Below are 23,626 nucleotides of genomic sequence, written 5' to 3' on the forward strand. Positions count from 1 at the left end.
ATGCGTGCAAAAAAAGTAATATAAACAATCAATGACTGTTAATTTGATTTTATTGCAAGCAACAAACTACGATGTTTCAAAAATAAATTAGTAATATGTATCAACGAATGAACAAAAAGTTTCATGAAACATTTAATCATTGCTACACAGATGTTTGTCACGATGCTATCACTAATATCAGAACACACACCCAGTGGCTATATAGCACAGCAAACACCATTGCACGGCCGGTGCAGGGACTACACAAACCATCTTGGAGTTGATCGTAGAATATAGGAAAAAATCCACAGAAGGAACCGTGTAAGCCCGGAAAACCTAACCCGGATAATACATATAACCCAACTGACTGGATAACCAGGATTCCCGCATGTATAATTATATAGTGTCCCGTCCTGGTGCATGATATCGGAAATTACAGCTTCACACAGTCATTTAAGCTATATAGAGGTTCTGACAGCTTCACTTCTCATCAACTGATCTTCTGTTTGTACATTGCGTAGAGTGTTGAGAATATGGCAATAATGTTTACAATTGATATATAACCTCTCAATCACAAGGACAATGTAATTTTGTCGTGGTTGTGCATTGTTCAAGAAAACCAGAATATTCCCACAATATGTCACATGTATATCTAAACAGAATGACATATATGATTTCCCTATGAGTAGTGTATTCATTTTACACTCTATTTATTGTATACTCGAACAATAATTTCAGTTTGTATTGTACGTACCTAAATATTCGTATTTGTGATATGTACGAGGTTATGAAACTTTCAATCAAGAACAGTTCTGGATATTTATTGTGCATGCTTAAAAAACAGGACTATTAACAGATAGGGTGTTCTACAGAACGTTCACCTGTCACCAACAACGACATACACAAAAAAGCATCCCCGATAGACAAATTAACGAGATCATACTCCCTATTTATAAGACTTATGGTTGTCTTAGTGCGAGTCTAACTTAAACATCAAAAGAAACACGTCTATAAGGCAGAATTATTCTAAAATTCCTGAAAAGAATATTCAGTTTCGCTTATGCTTATTTTTTTGTGTCGGTATACATAAAAAGGGTGATAGATAAAATAAATAGTGGTACACTCACATCGACTGATGTATGCATTCCAAATATCACAGAAGGGGTCAATACTTGGTATTAATACTGCTGAGTACTGCAGGTTGTAACGGTGCACATGTCAACCACTCGGCAAGGAAGCATTCTTGTACATCTAAACGAAACATTCCATCGTGCAGACATTCAAGTTTATCTGTCTTCCCGAACAGAAAATATATACAAGAATTATAAGTGGGCCAATGCCGAGAGGAATCGATCAGTGCCGTTGTCGGTAGATATCTACCAAGTAGTAATACTAATTACTGAACCTTTGGTGGAGGTTCTACCCACGCACGTAATTGCCGAAACGATTACTGATATTTAAAGAGATTTAACGAGCGCTTCCGGCTGTGCTGGCTTCGCACTCGGGCAAGGTTTGAATTATATATTTACCATGGATCGTATATATAGAAAGGCAACATGAAGTCTCAAGTTTGCAAAGGCTTGGTTCGATTACACTGATATATATTTTGAAGAAAATTAACTTTGCATTTTACGCATTTTTGATTAGATTGTAATAAACAACTTGCATAGGAGACAAACAATAGGGAAATACTTTTCATCTCGACACATTCTTTTTCTAAGAGAATTCAACCTTCTTCTTTTGCCTTATCCTTTGTTCCATTCTAGTCAATACAATATATGTCATAATCTATGTTCCGAAATATCCGAATATTTAGAGTATGAAGACACACTAGCTATAACAAATGAAGTGCAGAGACTTTTCAACCTGAAGTTGATTAAACTCAATAATACTGGATGTATATGTACAAACATTTAAATGTTACAAATCAGTGAGATCTCCGTAATATAAAAGACTGCTGTTGTTACTTCGACTAAAATTATCTACTACAATGTATTTTACAGAACTGCCTGTCACTTTTCAGCACTTTTTCAACATTCAAATATATGAAACATGCAATTACATGGATCTAGCCCAAGGACCCATAAAACACCTAGGTTCACAATAGGACTGGAACCAAATTTCTTCGTGACTGTGGTGTCTTTCCATTTTTATTTTTACAACAAAACTAGAACTTGTATTTTTCTTCATACAATCCCAGAATATTTAAATAACGTCAATAAAATTAAAATCTAGACATCGAATGGAAATATATATGTGAAGAGAAACAGACTTTTTTTAACTATAATGTAAGAATAAAGAGACTTTTTTGCATCATATAACTTGGCCCGAAGTTGATATTTAATGTTTAATTACCCAGATTAAAATTCCATTACTGTTTTGTAAATCACTGGCTTCGGTTTGGCTGAAGCAAGTTGGGTGAGTTCTGCCCCCCGGGTTCAGCCCCAGTCAGGGTGGATGACGAAGTGTCGGGGGACAGCGGCGTGGGGGCGGATGTAGTGCGAGCTCCAGTTGTTCACGCGGTCCTTGTCCCGGTATTCTGGGAGATGGTGCCACGTGGTTTGTTGCCAGCGCCGTGAGCGTGTTTCCGGGTCCAGCAACTTGACGAACTGCAGGCGGGAGTTGTCCTGACTGGAATCTGTGGGTCGGTCAGAGGGACGGGGGGTGCCACGTCCCTTGTTCCTGCAACAGAGCGTGAATACTGTGTATCGGTATACTCAACATTAGTCCAGCTTTACCACATCGTCAGTCATCGTTACACATAAAACTGCCTCCAGAATCAACCGGTCCGGTGATATTTCCGACTTAAACCATGTTATGGTTGGTATATAATTTCTCTATGATTTTGCATAATGACCCATGGTTGCGTCAGTTTTACTTGACTGTTTAAATTATGTTCGGAATAACCAGTGAAGTACTGGCCCAGAATCAACTGCTACAACAATAGAGTTACGTCATCAAGGAATCAAGTTAATGCTAAACACACTGGGGGCGGTCGGGTAGCCTAGTGGTTAAAGCGTTCGCTCGTCACGCCGAAGACCCGGGTTCGATTCCCGACATGGGTACAATGTGTGAAGCCCATTTCTGGTGACCCCCGCCGTGATATTGCTGGAATACTGCTAGAAGCGGCGTAAAACCATACTCACTCACTCACTAAACACACTGCCACTGCTGTGTAAATGATATTTTCTATATCATCTAATATTGTTGTAGTAATCGTACCACGATAGAATACCAGATTTCCCCTTTTCTTCCACATTTGCCTGTTCCCGTTTGTCCATACATGATATCGATTGGTAGATTAATTACTCTACCAAGCACATGGTAGTTTGGAGAATACTTGGAAGCACTGTGTACACTGGAGGTATGAGACATCGTGTTTGTATGATAGTGTTCGTATTAATTGTTTAGACATATTCCGAGTAGTTCTATATCATCAACTCGGAGAAACTATTTCTTTCCCCGAGACTACACTTTTATCATATACTATTTCGAAGTCAGATAATTTCACAAAACATAATTTACTGATTTGAACTGAACTGATGTTCATATATGAACATGACACCATGTAGAACAAACAGGCAAAGCTAAGTGTAGAACATTATCCTTACCTCTGCAGCGTACTGATGACCTGCTGGAACCTTGACCTTTGTTCGTCAGCTGTCACCCCCATGAGTTTAGTTCCGGCAAGAGACGTGAAGAATTTGAGTGCAACTTGGCGTTCTGAAATAGACATTATTCCGTACACGATGTGCAGAATTTCTGCTCCCGGATGAAGAGAAACGAGAGCAAGAGAGTGAATGTAATTTTTTGGACTTAAAATGACATTTTTCATCACCAGTCATGATGTAGAATTGTGTTCCTGACTCTGCACCTCCATAGTTGTTGTGGCTACTGTTTTTGCAGTGCCCCTGAGTTTCTGTTGGAATCACGATAAAAATATCAAAACAGGATAAACTTTTTATGTTTTCTTATTATTAGAGGTGACTTCTTGCAAACTACACTCGTTTTTCCTAGGTTATGTCATCAAGGTTTCAATGCGAACGTCCGTACGACCAGTCATTGAAATATAGAGGGGGAGCTTAACATTTATTCTTTGTCTATACCTATAAACAGTTGTAACATCCAAATCGAATTTTTGTATCAATTTCATCATATACACATCCATAATTAGGCAGCCGCTGGAGAATAAAGTGGTCAGTAAGTCAAAGAGGAACCTACCGCTTTCAGTGGCCCGATCCAGCCATTTCTCCACGGCCTGGCGTGCGTCCGGTAGGAGTGTCCTCCTCATGGCTTGATCCAGGTGCGACCGCTTCTCCTGCATGCGCAGGATCTTCTTTATAACCTCGCGCTCCAGGTGAGGGGCGTCCTTCATCCAGTCCTCGGCCAGGCCGACAGCCCCGGGCCTCAAGGAGCCGCACAGTTCCTGGAACAGTCGCATTCCACTTATGATTGTCGTTATGTGTAGGGTTCTTTAGATGATCAAAGCACAATCAAAGGTTCTTTGCTTGATCGATAAATCGTGTCTGAAGCTTCAAAACAAAGAAAGAGTTCATTTGATTTAACACCAGAATAAAGAGGTTTAGGCGATCCAAGCACTATGCTGTTACCGCCATCATCATAATTATCCCCACCACCACCGCCAACACCATCACCATCATCGATACTAGAAAAAAGTGAGTTAGGTTTAACACTACTGGAACAGTATTTTAGCGATATTATGGTGCCTCAGCTTATCAAGGGAGAAAACTCCAGGTCTTGGTGAAACCCACGAGGAGGGACCAGGGAGTCTATTCAAGGCAAATCTGGACTTCGAATCCAGGAGAACTGGGCTCTTGCACGCCTAGAGGAGGCAATTCTGCACAGCCCAGAGGACTGCACCACCTCAAGTGACCAGCAAAATATGATATCACGACGTTTAGCGTAGGAGAGAAGTACCTTCAAGTGATTGTACAAACTCGGCCTACCTCCTTCAGTCTGTCGCGGTCATGTGCGCCGACCGACTTGGCTCTCGGGATAGGCGTACACGGCAGGGACTTGGCTACAGGCTTGGTGGGTGGCCGGGCGGACCTGGACGACATCTTGGGAAGGTGTGAGCTCCGAGCTGGGGAAGGATGGCGGGCACCTGGGGTCTTTTTCCTTATGACTGGAACTGCAATAACGGCGGTGTTAACGCTACAAACGCTGTTGGTATGCGACAGGGCAAGGTGGATAAAATAGGACTGACCAATCTTATCCCCAAGGTTGTTCAACATGGAGTTCTCAACCTCCAGTGTGTATGTATCATTACAGTGCATTATATCATTACAGTATCATTGCTGTCAGGTATGTATACTCATAAGCATCAGTTAAGCACCACCCACCTTTTCGGATATGTCCAACATTTAAAAAATAAAACTGTTGGAAACTGACAAACAGGACGCCTAGCACTACCACTACACAATTAACGAAGCTGACACTAGCAATCGGTACCGATTTATTGGCGTTATGCGAAAAAGTCTAAACACGTTAATTTCAACAACGCTGAAAAGTAACCCCAGTCCACACCACGACTGTCACATTATGCAGTGCAAAACGATTATTGTCAACCTAGGAATCACCACTGACTCTGCAGTCCGTTTCTAGAGTATCCACCCCCTCACTGATGACACTTGCGAGGCATCTCCTCATACTACTGATGTTCAACATCGGGATCCTCTGCCGTTCCTGGTGCAGAACCTGTGTTAGTTCATTCAGGTTGCGTGATGCACCTGCGGGTACATTTATACAACATGCTGACAAGTTAGGGTTCCATTATTTTTCGGAATTAGATTTTGAATCAGGTGGTGATTAATTAATGCTCATGCATATAGATCAGGGAAAAGTGTCCAAATGAAAGTCGGTTCTAGTCCTATTGAATCCATGAACACTATGGAGGTTGGTTGGAGCTATAGGACAGGTTTATAACGTTGTAAACTGCTCTGGCGACGTCATAGTGGATGTGGGGTGATATCGCAGTCAGCAGGACTCAAGCTGAAATACGCCAACCTGTATATAACCAAGCCTGGACTGGACACACCCTGGCCTCAAAGCGTTGGCAACGGTCAATCGGTACAATGACACACAATCAGCCAGGCCCGCGTTCCATAAAGTGATCTTAGCACTACGATTGAATAAAGTTAATGTTAAAGTATGGGATCTTAGCACTACCATTGAATTAAGTTTATGTTAAAGTATGGGATCTTAGCACTACCATTGAATTAAGTTTATGTTAAAGTATGGGATCTTAGCACTACCATTGAATTAAGTTTATGTTAAAGTATGGGATCTTAGCACTACCCTTGAATTAAGTTTATGTTAAAGTATGGGATCTTAGCACTACCATTGAATTAAGTTTATGTTAAAGTATGGGATCTTAGCACTACCATTGAATTAAGTTTATGTTAAAGTATGGGATCTTAGCACTACCATTGAATTAAGTTTATGTTAAAGTATGGGATCTTAGCACTACCATTGAATTAAGTTTATGTTAAAGTATGGGATCTTAGCACTACCATTGAATTAAGTCTATGTTAAAGTATGGGATCTTAGCACTACCATTGAATTAAGTTATGTTAAAGTATGGGATCTTAGCACTACCATTGAATTAAGTTTATGTTAAAGTATGGGATCTTAGCACTACCATTGAATTAAGTTTATGTTAAAGTATGGGATCTTAGCACTACCATTGAATTAAGTTTATGTTAAAGTATGGGATCTTAGCACTACCATTGAATTAAGTTTATGTTAAAGTATGGGATCTTAGCACTACCATTGAATTAAGTTTATGTTAAAGTATGGGATCTTAGCACTACCATTGAATTAAGTTTATGTTAAAGTATGGGATCTTAGCACTACCATTGAATTAAGTCTATGTTAAAGTATGGGATCTTAGCACTACCATTGAATTAAGTTTATGTTAAAGTATGGGATCTTAGCACTACCATTGAATTAAGTTTATGTTAAAGTATGGGATCTTAGCACTACCATTGAATTAAGTTTATGTTAAAGTATGGGATCTCAGCACTTCCATTGAATTAAGTTTATGTTAAAGTATGGGATCCTAGCACTACCATTGAATTAAGTTTATGTTTAAGTATGGGATCTTAGCACTACCATTGAATTAAGTTTATGTTAAAGTATGGGATCCTAGCACTACCATTGAATTAAGTTTATGTCAAAGTATGGGATCTTAGCACTATCATTGAATTAGGTTTATGTTAAAGTATGGGATCTTAGCACTACCATTGAATTAAGTTTATGTTAAAGTATGGGAGTTACGATCTTCTTAGCCCTACTATCGTTTTGCGGAACGGAGCCCAGGTCACAAGATCACTGAATGTGACCACCCGATGCAGATATCTGAACTATAGAAATCTCCACGTCTTACGTGTCGCTGGTGAGTTGTCATCTACCGGCTTTGTGACCTTCAGAATGTTACCTGAAAAAAGCAAACGTGACCTTGAAACCTAAACCTAAAAAAACTGTAACAACTATTATTCAGCACGTTTCATCAATCTCAACATGGATTTACTACAAGACTGATTTCATTTGGCCTGATTTGTTCTGAATCACATCCAGTGAAATGTGATCAGGGACAAGATTTACATTTACAGGCGTTCCATGGTTTCTGGAACAGATTGCCATCTACTCATGCACAGTTATCATCATACTTACGCCTTCCTTTGGAACTCTCCTTGTCCAGTATTCTCTCTGGTATCGTCCAATTTCCAAACATCTAAAACGATATATCATGGTTATTTATACACTTCCTTAATTCACATCATGAATTACATCATTACAAATAACAACTATAGGAGGAGGATTTATTAGTGACAATCAGACATATACAGAATTTTTTTTGTGAAAAGAGTTTGTAAAAAGTTGTAAAAACGGTATGGCGACTTTTCTCGGAGTGGGATCAAAAGACTTATATTCCGCTTAGAAGTCCATCTATAACCGTGCGTCACTCCGATGGTGTAAAGTCGCGAAAGTTTGTTTTCGCATATAACTGTGAGCCAAAAAAACGTTCTTTTCTGTCCGTGTGCGTAATATATATTGTGTTGGTTTTACTGTTACTAGAATACTCTGATAAATAACTGTAACTGAATCCTTCTATCTCGAAATATGGAACAGTCCAAGCCGTGGCCAATGATCTTTTATAAATATTGTTAGTATACTGGCCCCTTTAACCCCCCTCGTCTACGTGTACGGTACACTTAGTGGTAACAAAGACGTATTGTTCGTGGGATTACTTCTCCTCTGTGTGCGCCGTGTACACACCAATGTGTTCAAATGCTAAAATATCGTTCACTCGTTCACCGCTAACAGTATACGTACAAATTATATGCCACTGAAACACGGAGGATTAACCTGTCAGTGAAGATTGTATGAGTGTTGTATATTTCGTACACGTGCTGGGCGATGCAGATAAGGGACATAACTCCCTACAACCAGGTGGGCAAAGATTGCGTCTTGGTCATACTGAGTGAATATTGCTTAACGGCGCATCCGCACTATTGCTCAGCAATAGAAACTTAGAAACATTTTAGTCCAACAGTCCTTATAATGATAACATATAACAAAACCCTCAAAATGTCAAATTTCCACTTGTCCTAAATTATACCTTAACTACTTGGCAGTTTGCCATGGATGCTTAGTATGCGTCGTAGCATCTGCTCTTTCATTGGATGTTGTTTTTCGGCGTTTTACCCCTTTGAGTGAATATATAGTGTCGTGTAGTTAGAGTGGGTGAGTACGGATTTACACCGCTTTTAGCAATATTCCTGCAATATCACGGCGGGGACACCAGAAATGGGCTTCACACATTGTACCCATGTCGGGAATCGAACCCGGGTCTTCGGCGTGACGAGCGAACGCTTTAACCACTAACCTACCCGACCGCCCCGTGTAGTTAGAAACATAGAGGCCCAAGTTCGCTATTACATGATCTAGGTGATTGTACGTGATTGCCAGATGGGCAGATAGCTTATATTGATCACGTCATTAAAGAAAACGTAAATCCGTCTTTGCACGGACATGTTGTGCTGTCTCTCTTTTTTAAATTACCTGGTTTAATGGATTTGTTTTCCAAACAATATGGTCGGTGGTTGTGTTTTTTTTAAAAATTATCTCTTCAAATGAATGCCCGCTCAGTGAAAAAAATAAAGTCAAATGAACGAAAAAGGCACGGACCACTCACATTTGTTTTACCTAACATTTGCAGGTAGTACCGTTTTTCACATACGGGTACCTTTCTATTTCACCTGGTATACAATAAATTAGGACGGCGAGGCTTTAATGGCCCGTAACTAAAATCATGTCGAGCTGCCTAAGCTCCCTGTCCGGGAGGTGTTTACAGGTACGCTGCAAGGAGTACTCCCGTGTTCAACTCTGGTGCGGGGTTATCATGGGTGAGCGGAGGACTGTTTAACAAGCTCTTGACATTGCCATAACTTGGAACAACCACTGCGGATCAATATCTCAAGCTGGGGAGTGACAGGGAATTGTTGATGTCCAATGGACAGATTAAGACGATTAACGTACCCTAGTACCCTGCTCTGAGGTAGACTAGATACAAAGTTTGTTGTGTGTCCATAAACATGACTAGATGTTGTGTGTTATTCCATTTCCATAATCATCACCCTACCTGTTAACATTATATTGATTAGCTCCTTGGAGGCTATAAAAAATATATAGCAATAAGTGTAACTATACACCATCCAAATGAATAGTAACAGTACATTAATCATATAAATCAATTACAGAATACTATGGTTATAACGAACTCTAAGGGATAACTAATTTTAGATCGTTATAACCGTAGTTCGTTATATGCATATATACAGCATAAGTTCGTTATATCCGTAAGTTCGTGTGTTCGTTATAAACGTAGAGTATATTCTTTCCACGTTTACCCTCAAAATTTTAACTTGGTAAATATAATAGTAAAAAATACGATACAGGCACTAAGAATATCTCCCTTTTAATTAAACATAACAATCAAGGTAAGCCTAATTCAAACCCTAACCTGGGACACCTCTGTTTGTTAAGAAATGCTAGTTCGGGGCATCAAGGCTCACACTCATGTCTATCTCGCGAGCTTTAGTTATGCCCTGAACTAATAGACAGAAACTATCGAAACACTAAACAAGAGCTACAGTTATCTTCAACAGATTAATGTATGTTCCACAAATATACAAGATATTGTCGAAAATTGCCATATCTATGAACATATGAGAACTTAGCTATGTGTTGGTCTGTTTATATGTAAAGCTAGCTGTATACCCTTGTTATCCCCAGTTGTTGGAAAACGTACTCGCACCTGAACTGAAACGTCACAATGATTGTTGACGGCGGCCTGTAAATAACCAGACAAACCAGTGGTTGATATCATGAGCATCGATCAACGCAATTGGGATACGATGACAGGCATCAACTGAGTCAGCGAGCCTGACCACCCGATCCCGTTAGCCGCCTCTTAATATCTTACGATAAGCATAGTCGTCTTTTACGGCAGGCATGGGTTGTTGAAGACCTACTCTACCCCGGATCTTCACGGGTCTCACAGTGAAAGAATTCAAAAAGGAAGTTGGACTCCATAAGTGAACCCTGCCTTCATAAGCTGCCGGGCGACGGAAAGTATACACCCACGTTTGATGGTGGCTAAACATGAAACAAACAAGCAATGGTTATTCGATGGTGATGGAGTGAGTGAGTTGGGTTTAACGACGCTTTTAACAGTATTCACGGCGTGTCAGCTTAGTGTGGGAGGAAAGCCCGATGTGATTCAGGTCTCAGACGTTTACCACTTCGGTGAAACCCACGAGCACGGGTATGGTGCAGACAAACCTAGAAACATAATCGGGGCGAACCGGGATTCGAACCCACAATCATAGGTTTCTGGTGCGCCCAAGGGACGCAACTCTGCACAGCGAATCGCGGCGCCTTAGACGACTGGCGACCCGTGCCCCCCGATGGTGATGGAGTTGATATCAAATCAATGAGTAGGCCTATCTCACAACAGGTGATACATACGGTGTCTCAAGTAACAGGATGGTCGCAATTTCACAGTACACAGTAACGAGCAGAATAAATGTGAATTTTCAAGTATATACTTAATTTTGTTGGGTAGTTTTGATACGACAGCTTCTACATGTAACTTAAAGCTATTAAAAATATACAACTTTCTAAGGTTCACAAAACATATATTCCAATTTGTTAATTCTAAAAACATTCCCTATCGTTTTAATTCATCTATCTATATATACAGATTACGAAGATCCAAAACGCAGTATCAGAAATATTGTCTCAAACGCTCGAACGCTAGTTTCTAACCCTATTTAATCATAAGGATACCTATGTATTTATTTTAAGATGAATTCGTCAAGTAAAGACATCACAACGTGAAACCTAACATTATTTCAGTGACCTGTCTTGTCTAGGCTAGAGGCCAGCAACATGGATTCACGTATATTTGTAACCCAACACCAGCAAATTAGCTATATATTTGCATTGACCGAAACCTGTCTAATGTACATGTATGTTAATCCTAACATGATAATCACATACCTTTGGGTTTGATAGCTTCTTTCAGATTACAAACGATGTTTTCTTCAAAGTTTTAAGAAATATGTCAGATGTGTGCGTCAATCTAACCAGTTTCCACTTCTGTCGTCTGCTTTGTAATAATTGCGTTACCAAGATGCTTTGCGCAGGCGCGTAATATGAAAACAATTACGTTCTGAAGGGTTGATTATTGTCTCGTTATAAAGCGAAATTATTTGTATTTGATTGTCATGGTATTTTATTTAGGAGAATATGTATTATTAAGTATTGTATCTAGTGGAAAAGTATTTGTAAGAAAAAGAGACAATGACTTAACAAGGACACAATTTACGGGAGCGGGTTGTATAGCGGGGTAAGTTGTTGGACTAGCCTTGACATATCGGGCAGGTAACACAACCCCGTCGAATAAACAAAAACGATTTTTGATTTGCTGTGTGCATTGTCAATGGGGGTTATATTAATCTGGGTCTACGAAAAAAACACGATCTCCAGTCAAACATAGCATTGAGACATCAATAGTTCAGGGGGGTGTTATATGGAATGAGTTTATCATTGAAAAATTAATCCCAGTTATGACATTCAAATCAATTGTCCTACTAGACGCTACAACATAGAGTGTTCCAGTTTCACAAGCATTAGTGCAGCTTGTGTGGTTTTTTTTAAAGATACGTTATGGTATATATACACAATGTAATAAGGATTAAAGGTTTTCTTAAATAACGAATGTAAAAGTATCCAGGTTTACCATCATCATCATCATCATCATCAGTACTATTGTTATTTAATAATAATCGTTTCGATTAATTACTTTTTTACTTTTCTAGTAATGGTGAATCTAATATATGTCACAGCTAATGGTTCGTTCAGTGAGTCAGTGAGTGAATGTTGTTAAACACAGCAAGTAAGAATTAATTTAGCAATATCACGACTTAAAGTAAATGATCGAGTCTGGATCAGGCAAACCACTGAATGAAAATATTTGTAACGATACACGGTAAATGATAATTTCAAACCCATCCGCGACACAAATTCTGTAGGAGGTAACTGGTAAGCGAGATGGAGAGAGTGACGTCACTTCCAAAACGAAGCAGTGGCGGTGGGGTAACCTAGTGGTTAAAGCGTTCGCTCGTCGCGCCGAAGACCCGGGTTCGATTCCCAACATGGGTACAATGTGTGAAGCCCATTTCTGGTGTCCTCTGTCGTGATATTGCTGGAATATTGCTAAAGGCGGCGTAAAACTCACTTACTCACTCACTCACAAAGCAACGATAGCAAAGGAGCCCAGGGTATCATTATAAAAACATGGAGACATACTACAGTGGATAATCGAGGATGGGTAGTCATTAGGACGTCATGGGGGATTTGAACTTTGTTAGATTGATGTCAATGCTTCAAGACATACACGTTTTCTTTTTGAAATTGCATCAATTCGGGCTTTCCAGATGAAGCTGACAACCCGTGAGGATCCGGGATCCTTCAGCAACACATGCTTGTCGTAAGAGGCGACTATGCTTGTCGTAAGAGGCGACTATGCTTGTCGTAAGAGGCAACTATGCTTGTCGTAAGAGGCGACTATGCTTGTCGTAAGAGGCAACTATGCTTGTCGTAAGAGGCGACTATGCTTGTCGTAAGAGGCAACTATGCTTGTCGTAAGAGGCGACTATGCTTGTCGTAAGAGGCAACTTTGCTTGTCGTAAGAGGCAACTATGCTTGTCGTAAGAGGCGACTATGCTTGTCGTAAGAGGCAACTATGCTTGTCGTAAGAGGCAACTATGCTTGTCGTAAGAGGCGACTATGCTTGTCGTAAGAGGCAACTATGCTTGTCGTAAGAGGCGACTTTGCTTGTAGTAAGAGGCAACTATGCTTGTCGTAAGAGGCGACTATGCTTGTCGTAAGAGGCGACTATGCTTGTCGTAAGAGGCGACTATGCTTGTCGTAAGAGGCGACTTTGCTTGTCGTAAGAGGCGACTATGCTTGTCGTAAGAGGCAACTATGCTTGTCGTAAGAGGCGACTTTGCTTGTCGTAAGAGGCGACTTTGCTTGTCGTAAGAGGCGACTTTGCTTGTCGTAAGAGGCAACTATGCTTGTCGTAAGAGGCGACTATGCTTGTCGTAAGAGGCAACTATGCTTGTCGTAAGAGGCGACTATGCTTGTCGTAAGAGGCGACTTTGCTTGTCGTAAGAGGCGATTTTGCTTGTCGTAAGAGGCGACTATGCTTGTCGTAAGAGGCGACTTTGCTTGTCGTAAGAGGCGACTATGCTTGTCGTAAGAGGCGACTTTGCTTGTCGTAAGAGGCAACTTTGCTTGTCGTAAGAGGCGACTATGCTTTTCGTAAGAGGCGACTATGCTTGTCGTAAGAGGCGACTTTGCTTGTCGTAAGAGGCGACTATGCTTGTCGTAAGAGGCGACTTTGCTTGTCGTAAGAGGCGACTTTGCTTGTCGTAAGAGGCGACTAGCGTAATCGGGTGGTCATGCTCGCTGACTTGGTTGATGCACGTCTTCGTATCCCAATTGTGTGGATCGATGCTCAAGATGTCAATCCAGACTCGATTATTTAAAGATCGTCGTCATATAGCTGGAATATTGCTGAGTGCTGCGTTAAACAGCAAACAAACAAAAGAATAAGCTGACACGCCGTGATGTAATTGGAATACTGTTCAAAGAGGCGTTAACCCAACTCACTCACTGACACACTCTTTCAAATGAGGAGGCAGACATCTTTGAAGTACCCACATGAAAATCAATTCGATTAATATTAGGAATGAATATAGGTTTAACTCCATTCTACCACGACTAAACTGGGTTTTTCATTTTCTTGCGCGCGTATTCCGTGCAGTGGTGTGGTCACATGTGGATATCGCCCATGAACCAATTAAATTAGATTATATTTCAATGTCATGGTAGAGTGTCCAATCCACCATACGAGAAAGTGAGTGAACATAGTTTTACACAGAATTTAGCATTATTCCAGCAATAGCACGTCGAGGTACACAATAAATGGCTTCACACATTGTACCTGGGGAATTAAACCCATCCTTTCGGCGTCACGGGCTAACGCAATAACCACTAGGCTACCCTGCCAACTGAAGGTAAGTATTATTAAAGCCAGACAGTAATAAAACATTCTACTTACGTGCCCCGGGTCCCTAGAGTTCGAGTTGAACAACACGTCAGCTATCGTCTCCCGTTTCTTTTGGATCTCTTCCAGCTGAAACAAACACCAGAACGAGGCTATGCGGGGCAGTAGAGCGTTGGATGAGCACCTTGGCGTCCTTTGTTGTAGCAGTCCGTGATTTTTCGGTTATAGTATTTAGTTGAGAACCATTAAGGTACTTGACATTAATGACATTATCGTGTACATTTAGACTTGATGACACCATGGCTAAGGAATTTAAAGCGACACAGTATGATAAGAAGGGGCATATTGTGGTTTAAAGGGAAAATACCAAATACTTCTGGACTTTATACGTAATAAACCATTTCATTGAATCCTGGGGTTAATGTTTCAAATTTTTCATGGCGGTCAAGGGATTTTGATTTGAGATTATTTAGTTCGTATCTTTTTCGAAAAACAACAATACTAGCATCCGCCCATTCCAATTTATCATATTATTTTGATACGAAATTGAACAAATTTGTCTTTTTCTCAGGACTTCAAGCACAAAACTGAAATTGTGAAAGGCTAACCCCGGAAATTGAAGGGTTTTTGACAACCGGACAGACAAATTGTCTATTAAAGTCGTTGATATGCCCGGCAATATACAGATGTTCTTGTGGAATTATTAGGAACAAGATGACCTTGACGGTCGCATAAAACCAACTACTCAAACAGCAATATACAGCTGACAGCATAAAGCGTACTGTATTTCCTCTAATAAGCCCGGACTTTATGAACTTCAGTTTACTGTTATACCTGGTCAATACAAGATGCCCGGTCCTTGTTCCTACAGCTCATTAATATGTCTAGACTTGTTCAAATGTGATATGGAAAAAAAACCCTTGCAGTTAGCCCTATATCTTAATACAAAATAAAATAATGAATAGTAATATCTCTTTAGTGAATACTGACACACCGTGATTGAACTTAACTGTTGATCAAAGCTAAGTCATTGACTCACCCTCTATCTGTGAAGCCGTGAAAACAGAGAGAAATTGTGAAGCTTTGTACCACATAAGTTATATTTACGTGCGCTTCAGCCAATGGCTCAAACTGACGGTTGAGGTGAGGTGAGGTGAATTTGGGTTCACCATCGCGACCAAGATTATTGCACTTATATAGCGACGAGCGTGCGTGCGTGCGTCCGTGCGTGTGTGTGTGTGTGTGTCTGCTTGTACTAGTCCGGCCTAATGCCGATTTTTAGTACTAGCTCACTGAGATACCATGCCGCAGTTTAACACGAATACCAGACTCAGACACAGTATACTGACTCCGAGACGACCAGTCCTTGTTTAAGCCCTTTATGCCGAGCGCCAGACAAGGTAACAACAAGTACCATCTCTCCGGGCGGACGCTCTACCACTAGACCACGGAGGCGGTGACTAATGGTTGAGGAATACAAACATTTTGTGAATACACACACGGCTTGATATTTATATAAAAACGCACGAAATATCACAGACAAATTCATCCAATTCAACACCACCACAATCTTTTATCCATAAGGAATCGTTCACACAGTCAGACCGCCTCTGTGGTCTAGTGGTAAAGCGTCTGCCCGGAGAGGGGAAGGTCGGGAGTTCCACTGGCCCCGGCAACGCGTACTTATTGTTACCCTGCCTGGCGCTCGGCATAATGGTAAAAAAAAACAAGGCCTGTGCGGCCCGTCTCGGTGTCACTACACTGTGTCTGAATAGGGTATGCCTGTTAAACTGTGGCATGATATCTGAGTGGGCTAGCACTATAAAATCGGCATAAGTCCGGGCTACAGACTAACATCTAGTCTCTGAAATGAACATAATTTACAGAAAAAAACAGTTGTAAAATTATGGTCATAAAATATAAATAAATACAAAATAGCCAAGAGACCTTCCTTTATTTTCAGATACTAGACTTGCCAGATATTCTGGACTTGCAAAGGCTGTATTGGATATATTTGTTTCAGGGTCTGTATGACAGTTTATCCGGACTAGTACAAGTCACACGCACACGCACACGCACACGCACACGCACACGCACATGCACGCACGCACGCACACACACACACACACACACACACACACACACACACACACACACACGCATAATCTTGAACACGTTAACCCAATTTGCCCTCACCACCTTCACCTGTCGCCCTTTCATTCATATTTTACTCATGCTTCTACCCCCTCTTTTTTCTTAAACAGTAAAAAAAACATAAAATAAACCCCATACTCACAGCAAATTGGATTCAAATATGTTTTTACAGAAGGACTATGCTTCATGGCTTATGCCTATAAAAATATTTGTTTTGAGTGAACCAGCGACATGCTTTCTAAATATAGTAATGATGTCCTGTTGTTTGTTTGTTTGTTTGTTGTTTAGCGCCGCACTCAGCAATATTCCAGCTATATGAGAACGGTCTGTAAATAATCGATTCTAGACCAGAAATCAAGTGATTGACATCACGAGCATCGATCCACATAATTGGGATACGATGACATGCATCCACCAAATCGGCGAACCTTACCACCCGATCCCGTTAGTCGCCTCTTAAGACAAGCATTGGTTGCTGAAGATCTATTCTAACCCGGATATACACGAATGCTCTATATGTAATCCTTTCTAAAGGTAAGTCAAAGGGAAGTACACATGTACATGTTTGTTAATTTATTCAAAGAGTTCTTATCTTTTGTTTGAACGTAAACTGTAGTATGTATTTATAAAGATACCAAGCAGAAATTTAAGAGACCTTGAATTCCAGCGGTTATATCAGTTTAGATCAGAGACGCTTTGTATGGCTGCAATTGATTATATACCATAGGAGCAGTCAAATTGTCTAAGGTTCTGCAACACTGTGCAGAGTTGCGTCCCTTAGATGTGCCAGAAACATATGTTCGAACCTCAATTTCGATCTGATTATATGTTTCTGGGTTTGTCAGCACCATACCCGTGCTCATGGGTTTCACCGAAGTGGTAAACGTCTGAGACCTGCATCACTTCGGGCTTTAATGCCACAGTTAAGTGACATGTCGTGATATAACTTGAACAATGTTCAAAGCAATGTTAAACCCAACTCACTCTCCACACGAAGAGGCTCATACTATATATATTATGTTACTAGTGTGTCTCATACGGACGTCTTGCGTATGTACCTGTTCGTGATCAGGCTGCCATAAAATCCCCTATATATGTCTACAACTATCCCGTTATCTAATCATTACCTAACCGCGCTAGATTGATCAGATTTGAACTGAAATGTCAGCGGGTATCTACTCAAGGCATAAAACCCCCATCAAATCAATTACCTTGCGTGCGACTCATAGACGATACATGAGGGTGCTCATTAATCACATATCTCCACCCGTGACTCACTCGCATAAAACCACATGTGCATCAGTGTCTTAAAATAGTTTGCAATGCACCCATTGTGCACCACTGTACAGGTATTATCCTTATGAGTGAGTGAGTGAGTTGGGTTTAACGCGCTTTTAACAGTATTCCAGTTACATCGCGGTGTGTCAGCTTAATGTGTGAGGAAAGCCCGAAGTGATGCAGGTCTCAGACGTTTATCACTTCGGTGAAACCCACGAGCACGGGTATGGTGCTGACAAACCTAGAAACATAATCGAGCAGAACTGGAATTCGAACCTACAATCATAGGTTTCTGGCGTGCCCAAGGGACGCAACTCTGCATGTGTCTACCTTCACCTTTATCCCCTGCGTGCGTGAGTGCATGCGTGCGTGCGTACGTATGCGTATGTGTGTGTGTATGTGTGTGCGTGCGTGCGTGTGTGTGTATGCATCCCCCTGTCTGTATTTCCCTACTGCCCTACCATTAGCTACACACACATAATAATCTACGTCCAGTGTCTATAGTTGGCACCAAGCAGACCGTTGACTCCACGTCTCATCTTGCATGTCTGCCTTCAGCTCTTACAGTGATCAGCAGATATACCACAGACATTATCACACTAATCTTTGTCCCCCACACACTTGGCAAGCCACGCTGTGTAATGTTGTGAACAGCGTGCCCTGCAAAGCACGGCACATTGCTAATTGCTGGATTGTAGGTTTTCATCAAGCGTCGACTTACTGAGTTCGATCCCTGAGAATGTGAGATAGGGCCCAAAGCCCCTTCACGAAATACCCACTGTGTATGCACTATTGCTATATCAAAGTTGGAATGACAGGATAAAAAGGTAGCATATCAATATACATCGTGGTTTTACAACTACGGTTATAACGAACTAAAATTAGTGGTCCCTTTAAGTTCGTTATAACCATAGTTTACTGTGATGGTTTCCAAATTACCACATTTGAGAAAGAAAAAAACCTGCTTTATGACCATCTGCTTTCACTAGGGCCCCTTTTGAGGCCCGTGAGATCTGCGGTGTTTAAGAAGCGAGGAAAACATGAAGAAATTGGTATCACAGTTATCAGGGAGTTGGCGTGATTTTTAACACGACCTAACGAACTGGTAAAGCTAAATGTGACAAAACGGCTGATTTGAGCGTTTTCGGGAAGCGTTTGTTTCTAATTTGTGAATATGAGCAAGTCTTTGTCCCAGACTTGAGTGAGTGAGTGAGTGAGTGAGTGAGTGAGTATGGTTTTACGCCGCTTTTAGCAATATTCCAGCAATATCACGACGGGCGACACCAGAAATGGGCTTCACACATTGTACCCATGTGCGGAATCGAACACGGGCCTTCGGCGTGACGCGCGAACGCTTTAACCACTAAACTACCGAGCGTAACCACCAACACATGCATCATGAACACAACTGAAGTCATGACATGGAAAATTGAACAGTCCTTCATCACCTGCCCCGATGGCTCAGTGGAAAAACTAAACATAATATGGAGGTTGCAGGTTCGATTCACGCCATGGAATTTTCACGTAAATAATTAAGACTTTTAACCAATCACAAATAAAGATTATATTCATATCAAAGGACAAATTTGTAAACCCCCAAAGCAGGTTTAGAAGTGACCTATTTCAAAACCTAGGTTTGGACTCTGAGCTAGTTACTGATTTACTACCCATCTAGGTAAGCCGAGGTTGTTTGGAATCTAACGGTGATAGGTTTATGAAGAAACAGTACAAACATGCGGTCAAAAATTATCTTTACTCATGATAAGAGTTTCCCTTAAATTTCGAATAATTATTCCCTTTTCCAATCATGTCAGAATTACAAAAATGTGGAAGTGTAAATCCTTAACTGACATTTTCATTGACTAAAACGGTCTCTTATCTTAACTCGTCCTTTGAAATAAAAAAAACTGTTGCCATTGACTGAGAATTGTATTATTATAAATAGGTTCTTTGGCCCGAATATTATGGCCCTATCACATTGTTAATTAAGTGGTTGAAATCATAATAAATCGAGTTCTTCGATGATAATTGCATTCTCGTATAAGGTGAAAATTTATTGAACATTTTACGAAAAAGGTACAAGAATATTTTCACCAATATTTTTTTACGTTTTGAGAATTTAATTATGTATGAAGATGTATATATATACATTTTTTTTAAACCCGCCTCATAACATTTAAAATTGTTAACATCGGTGTTAAAGGTGTTGCGTTTTAATTAGAAACAGTACAACTATCCATGTGACATACTTACACGTTAGCGTATGTACTTATTCATCAATATCAGAGAGTGAGTACGGTTTTACGCCGCTATTAGCACTATTCCAGAAACACCACGACGGGTGACACCAGAAATGGGCTTCACACATTGTGCCCTTGTACCAGCAAACGCTTTAATCACTAGATACCACAGCGCCACCCTTAAGGCTTGTAGATATTTATTACAGTATTTGAAGACGTTTATATTTTGTTTGTTTGTTGTCTAACGCCGCACTCAGCAATATTCCAGCTATATGACGGCGGTCTGTAAATAATCAAGTGTTATGATGTTTATTCAGCCATATTGAGCAATAACGTGTAAATTTCCATAATACCGCCTATCACGTGACTCTCTGAAATGATAGTCACACGCCATTGCTTGTGTGTCTGTGCTGATAGAGAGATCGCATGCTTATTTGTCATGATTTTAAACATATCCAGGATTATCGAAACGTATATCATATATCCCTATTACATACAATTACAGACAAACTGGTTTATATATCAGTAGGATATATCATTAACCCATAACTGTCATTCACACCCTTTTATAAGCTCGCCAACAACGAATTCCACACCTTAGATATGTTGGTTCATGTTTTGTCTATTCAGTAATACTATGTAGATTCTTCAGGTTATGAACAAGCTCAGTATACAACAAAGTGGGATAGAGCAATTTTTCAGTTAAAACGAACCCGGACTTAGCGAAGAACGGCTAAGGCGAAATCGGATGAACGAAATTGCGACTATAACGAAGTGGAAAAGGCCGGACTTAGCGAAATGGCTGCTATTCGGTTTTAGCAAAGAAGGTGGATTATAGGGGATGTTCCATGTGTCGAGTGAAATATCATGTTTCTCTCATCGAGTGACGGGGGAAATGAGATATTTTCATGAGTGGTCTTCTTTTTTCAATATTTCAATAACTTGGTCTAACTTCAGTTAATTACGGTATGCTAAAAAGCTTCGACACATCATATAAATTTACTAGCTATACAGCCTTACATTATTCATAATATTTACGTGTTTGTAGATACACTTTTTAAAACTTTTGTTAACAGAGTATGATCAAATCAAAATATACGTATCCCCTGTATCTTGAAGTATAAAGGCCAAAATGCGATTTGACCCCACCGCAGCAAAATACCTACATTGAGTTTGTCCATCATACGAGTGGTCAGCGCACCGTCCGGGAAGTCCTCGAAGTCCACCATATAAAGAGAATCATATTTTCTGTATGACCTCTTAGACCCTGCCGTGGAAGGAAACAACTTCTTGCTGTCATCATTCACAAGTCGTAATTGATGCGCGATCCAGTTTCCGGCAGGAAACTTAGCGACATCGAGCTCCGCCATCTTTAAAAATCTCACAGGACGGAGAAAGTGATCCAAGGCTTCTGAATAAGAAACTTTTAACTGCAATTTGTGATGTCACATTTTAGAAAGCGCAAACCCGCTACGCTATCCTATTCCCCGCTATGTCCTAACGGTAGTTGAGACTAGAGTGTCGGCAGTGCCCCGCTACCGGGTAGATCTTAACCCGTTGCCACGAGCGACTGAGAGCTCCCAAGCAGGGCGATTTATGGTTCGATCCCGAGTATGGAGATCAGATCGTGTTAATAGATCTGGTTCGGTGTGAGTACTCAGTAAGCCGTCGCCTCTCAGCCGTAACGCAGCCCACGGAGCCTCCGTACTTCACAATCATAGACACATTATAAACAATAATGCTACAATCTGGCAAATCCTTAAGCCGGTTCGGAGCAACAAAGGATTATGGGTATTTGTGGAATAATCACGTGGATCATCTAAGGGGCGCTCCTATAGCTACGACCTGTAAGGTCATTAAAAGCTATGGGCCTCATTGCGTTTAAAATCCAAGCTTGAGGACACTTGTGGTTTGCTGCATGCAACGGTGGAATGGATAGATCCGTTGCACTCCTTCTATACTGACTCTTAAACATGCTACTGTATAAAACCAGGTCTCCATTATTTTGTCCTCATTATTTGTGTCCAATTACGTACAAAAACAATTATTTTGTCTTCTTTTTTTGGGGGGGGGGGGGGGGGGGGGGGGGTGAGGGGGAGGACGCTCGGTAGGTTAGTGGTTCAAGCGTTCGCTCGTCTCGTCGAAGACCAGGGTTCGATTCCCCACATGGGTGTAATGTGTGAAGTCCATTTCTGGTTTTCCCGTCGTGATATTGGTGGAATATTCATGAAAACGGCGTTAAACCATATTTACTCCCAATTGGAACTTGATATTAAATTTACAGTGCCAGTATGTAACTTATATACTTCATTGAGATACAGTTTCATGTAATACTTTCAGGAACATACTTTTCTTCATGTTAGTAACGGTGTCCTAAGACAATCAGAGCTGAATGGAAATAATAAGTTCAGCTATTTTAGGTAATATGTATAGTGCAAGTTAAAAAACAAAACATCACATACTGATCTTTCAGGTATAATATTTTTATATATTTTGGTTATTAAATGTAAGGCATATTGTCGGACATTAAATTACTTACGCAATAGGTTCTTTTACACAGCTCTAATGTATTGAAATATATATAACCTCAGTCCCAAAATATAATGAAAAAATCGGGTGTTTTTTAACTTCTCCCGAGTAGCATATTTTACTTTTGTTGAGTTGTGTATATATACCATTTTCTTCACGATTTCTGTGTTTTATTTTTATTTTGTTTTGGGACATTGGCCTGAGGCCATCGTGTTTATAAACATCTTCTTAACCCATATACTGGCGTTTAGTGACCATAGGTATATCCTTAAGGTGACCTGCTTCGGACAAGCGGTTATATGAAGAACACATACGGGTATTAATGTCATATTCGACACACAGCATTGTTCGCGTTCAACAGACTGAAAGTAATACAGCTCTGTGCCAGAATCAACATTACAAGATGGCTGTGGTTGACGTTATTGAGAAAAGGTGAGAAGTTCAACTTCCTGCCTACGTTAACAAATATCGGTGTTGCATACTTAATAAATATGTATTAACACAAATGATATACAGTTAAAATCCTGTTAGTCCTGAAACCCGGATTACCCAGGAATAACTGTCAGGAACGGCTACATATAATCACTCGTTAATCCAGGAATTGTCTTAATCCAGGTAAGCACTTGGAACGGTGCCGTCCACATTAACGCGTTTTTTGCTGTACTTCCAAAAGTGCTTCTAGTTTGTATGTTTAGATGGCTATATACACGGATAGGACCAAGTGCAATCAGTACAGAACACACAACATTTTATGAAACGAACTAACAAAACAAAACAAAAT

The 23,626-nt window shown here is 40.5% G+C and overlaps 1 protein-coding gene across 1 annotated transcript; it reads right to left on the reverse strand.

The window, feature by feature from the left end:
• Positions 1 to 32: 32 nt before the first annotated feature.
• LOC124149074 lies at positions 33 to 21,993 on the reverse strand. The gene is made up of 8 exons (XM_048389520.1): positions 21,483 to 21,993; positions 14,699 to 14,773; positions 7,675 to 7,735; positions 7,388 to 7,438; positions 4,947 to 5,131; positions 4,201 to 4,405; positions 3,591 to 3,702; positions 33 to 2,661 (listed from the first exon to the last, which is right to left on the reverse strand). The coding sequence occupies exons 1-8, from the start codon at positions 21,684 to 21,686 to the stop codon at positions 2,418 to 2,420; spliced, it is 1,137 nt and encodes a 378-aa protein (XP_048245477.1). The 5' UTR covers positions 21,687 to 21,993; the 3' UTR covers positions 33 to 2,417.
• Between the last annotated feature and the right edge of the window lie 1,633 nt (positions 21,994 to 23,626).

Source organism: Haliotis rufescens, unplaced genomic scaffold (genome assembly GCF_023055435.1).
Source record: "Haliotis rufescens isolate VD_foot unplaced genomic scaffold, xgHalRufe1.0.p SCAF_8, whole genome shotgun sequence".
In the NCBI taxonomy this organism is placed as follows: Eukaryota; Metazoa; Mollusca; class Gastropoda; order Lepetellida; family Haliotidae; genus Haliotis; species Haliotis rufescens.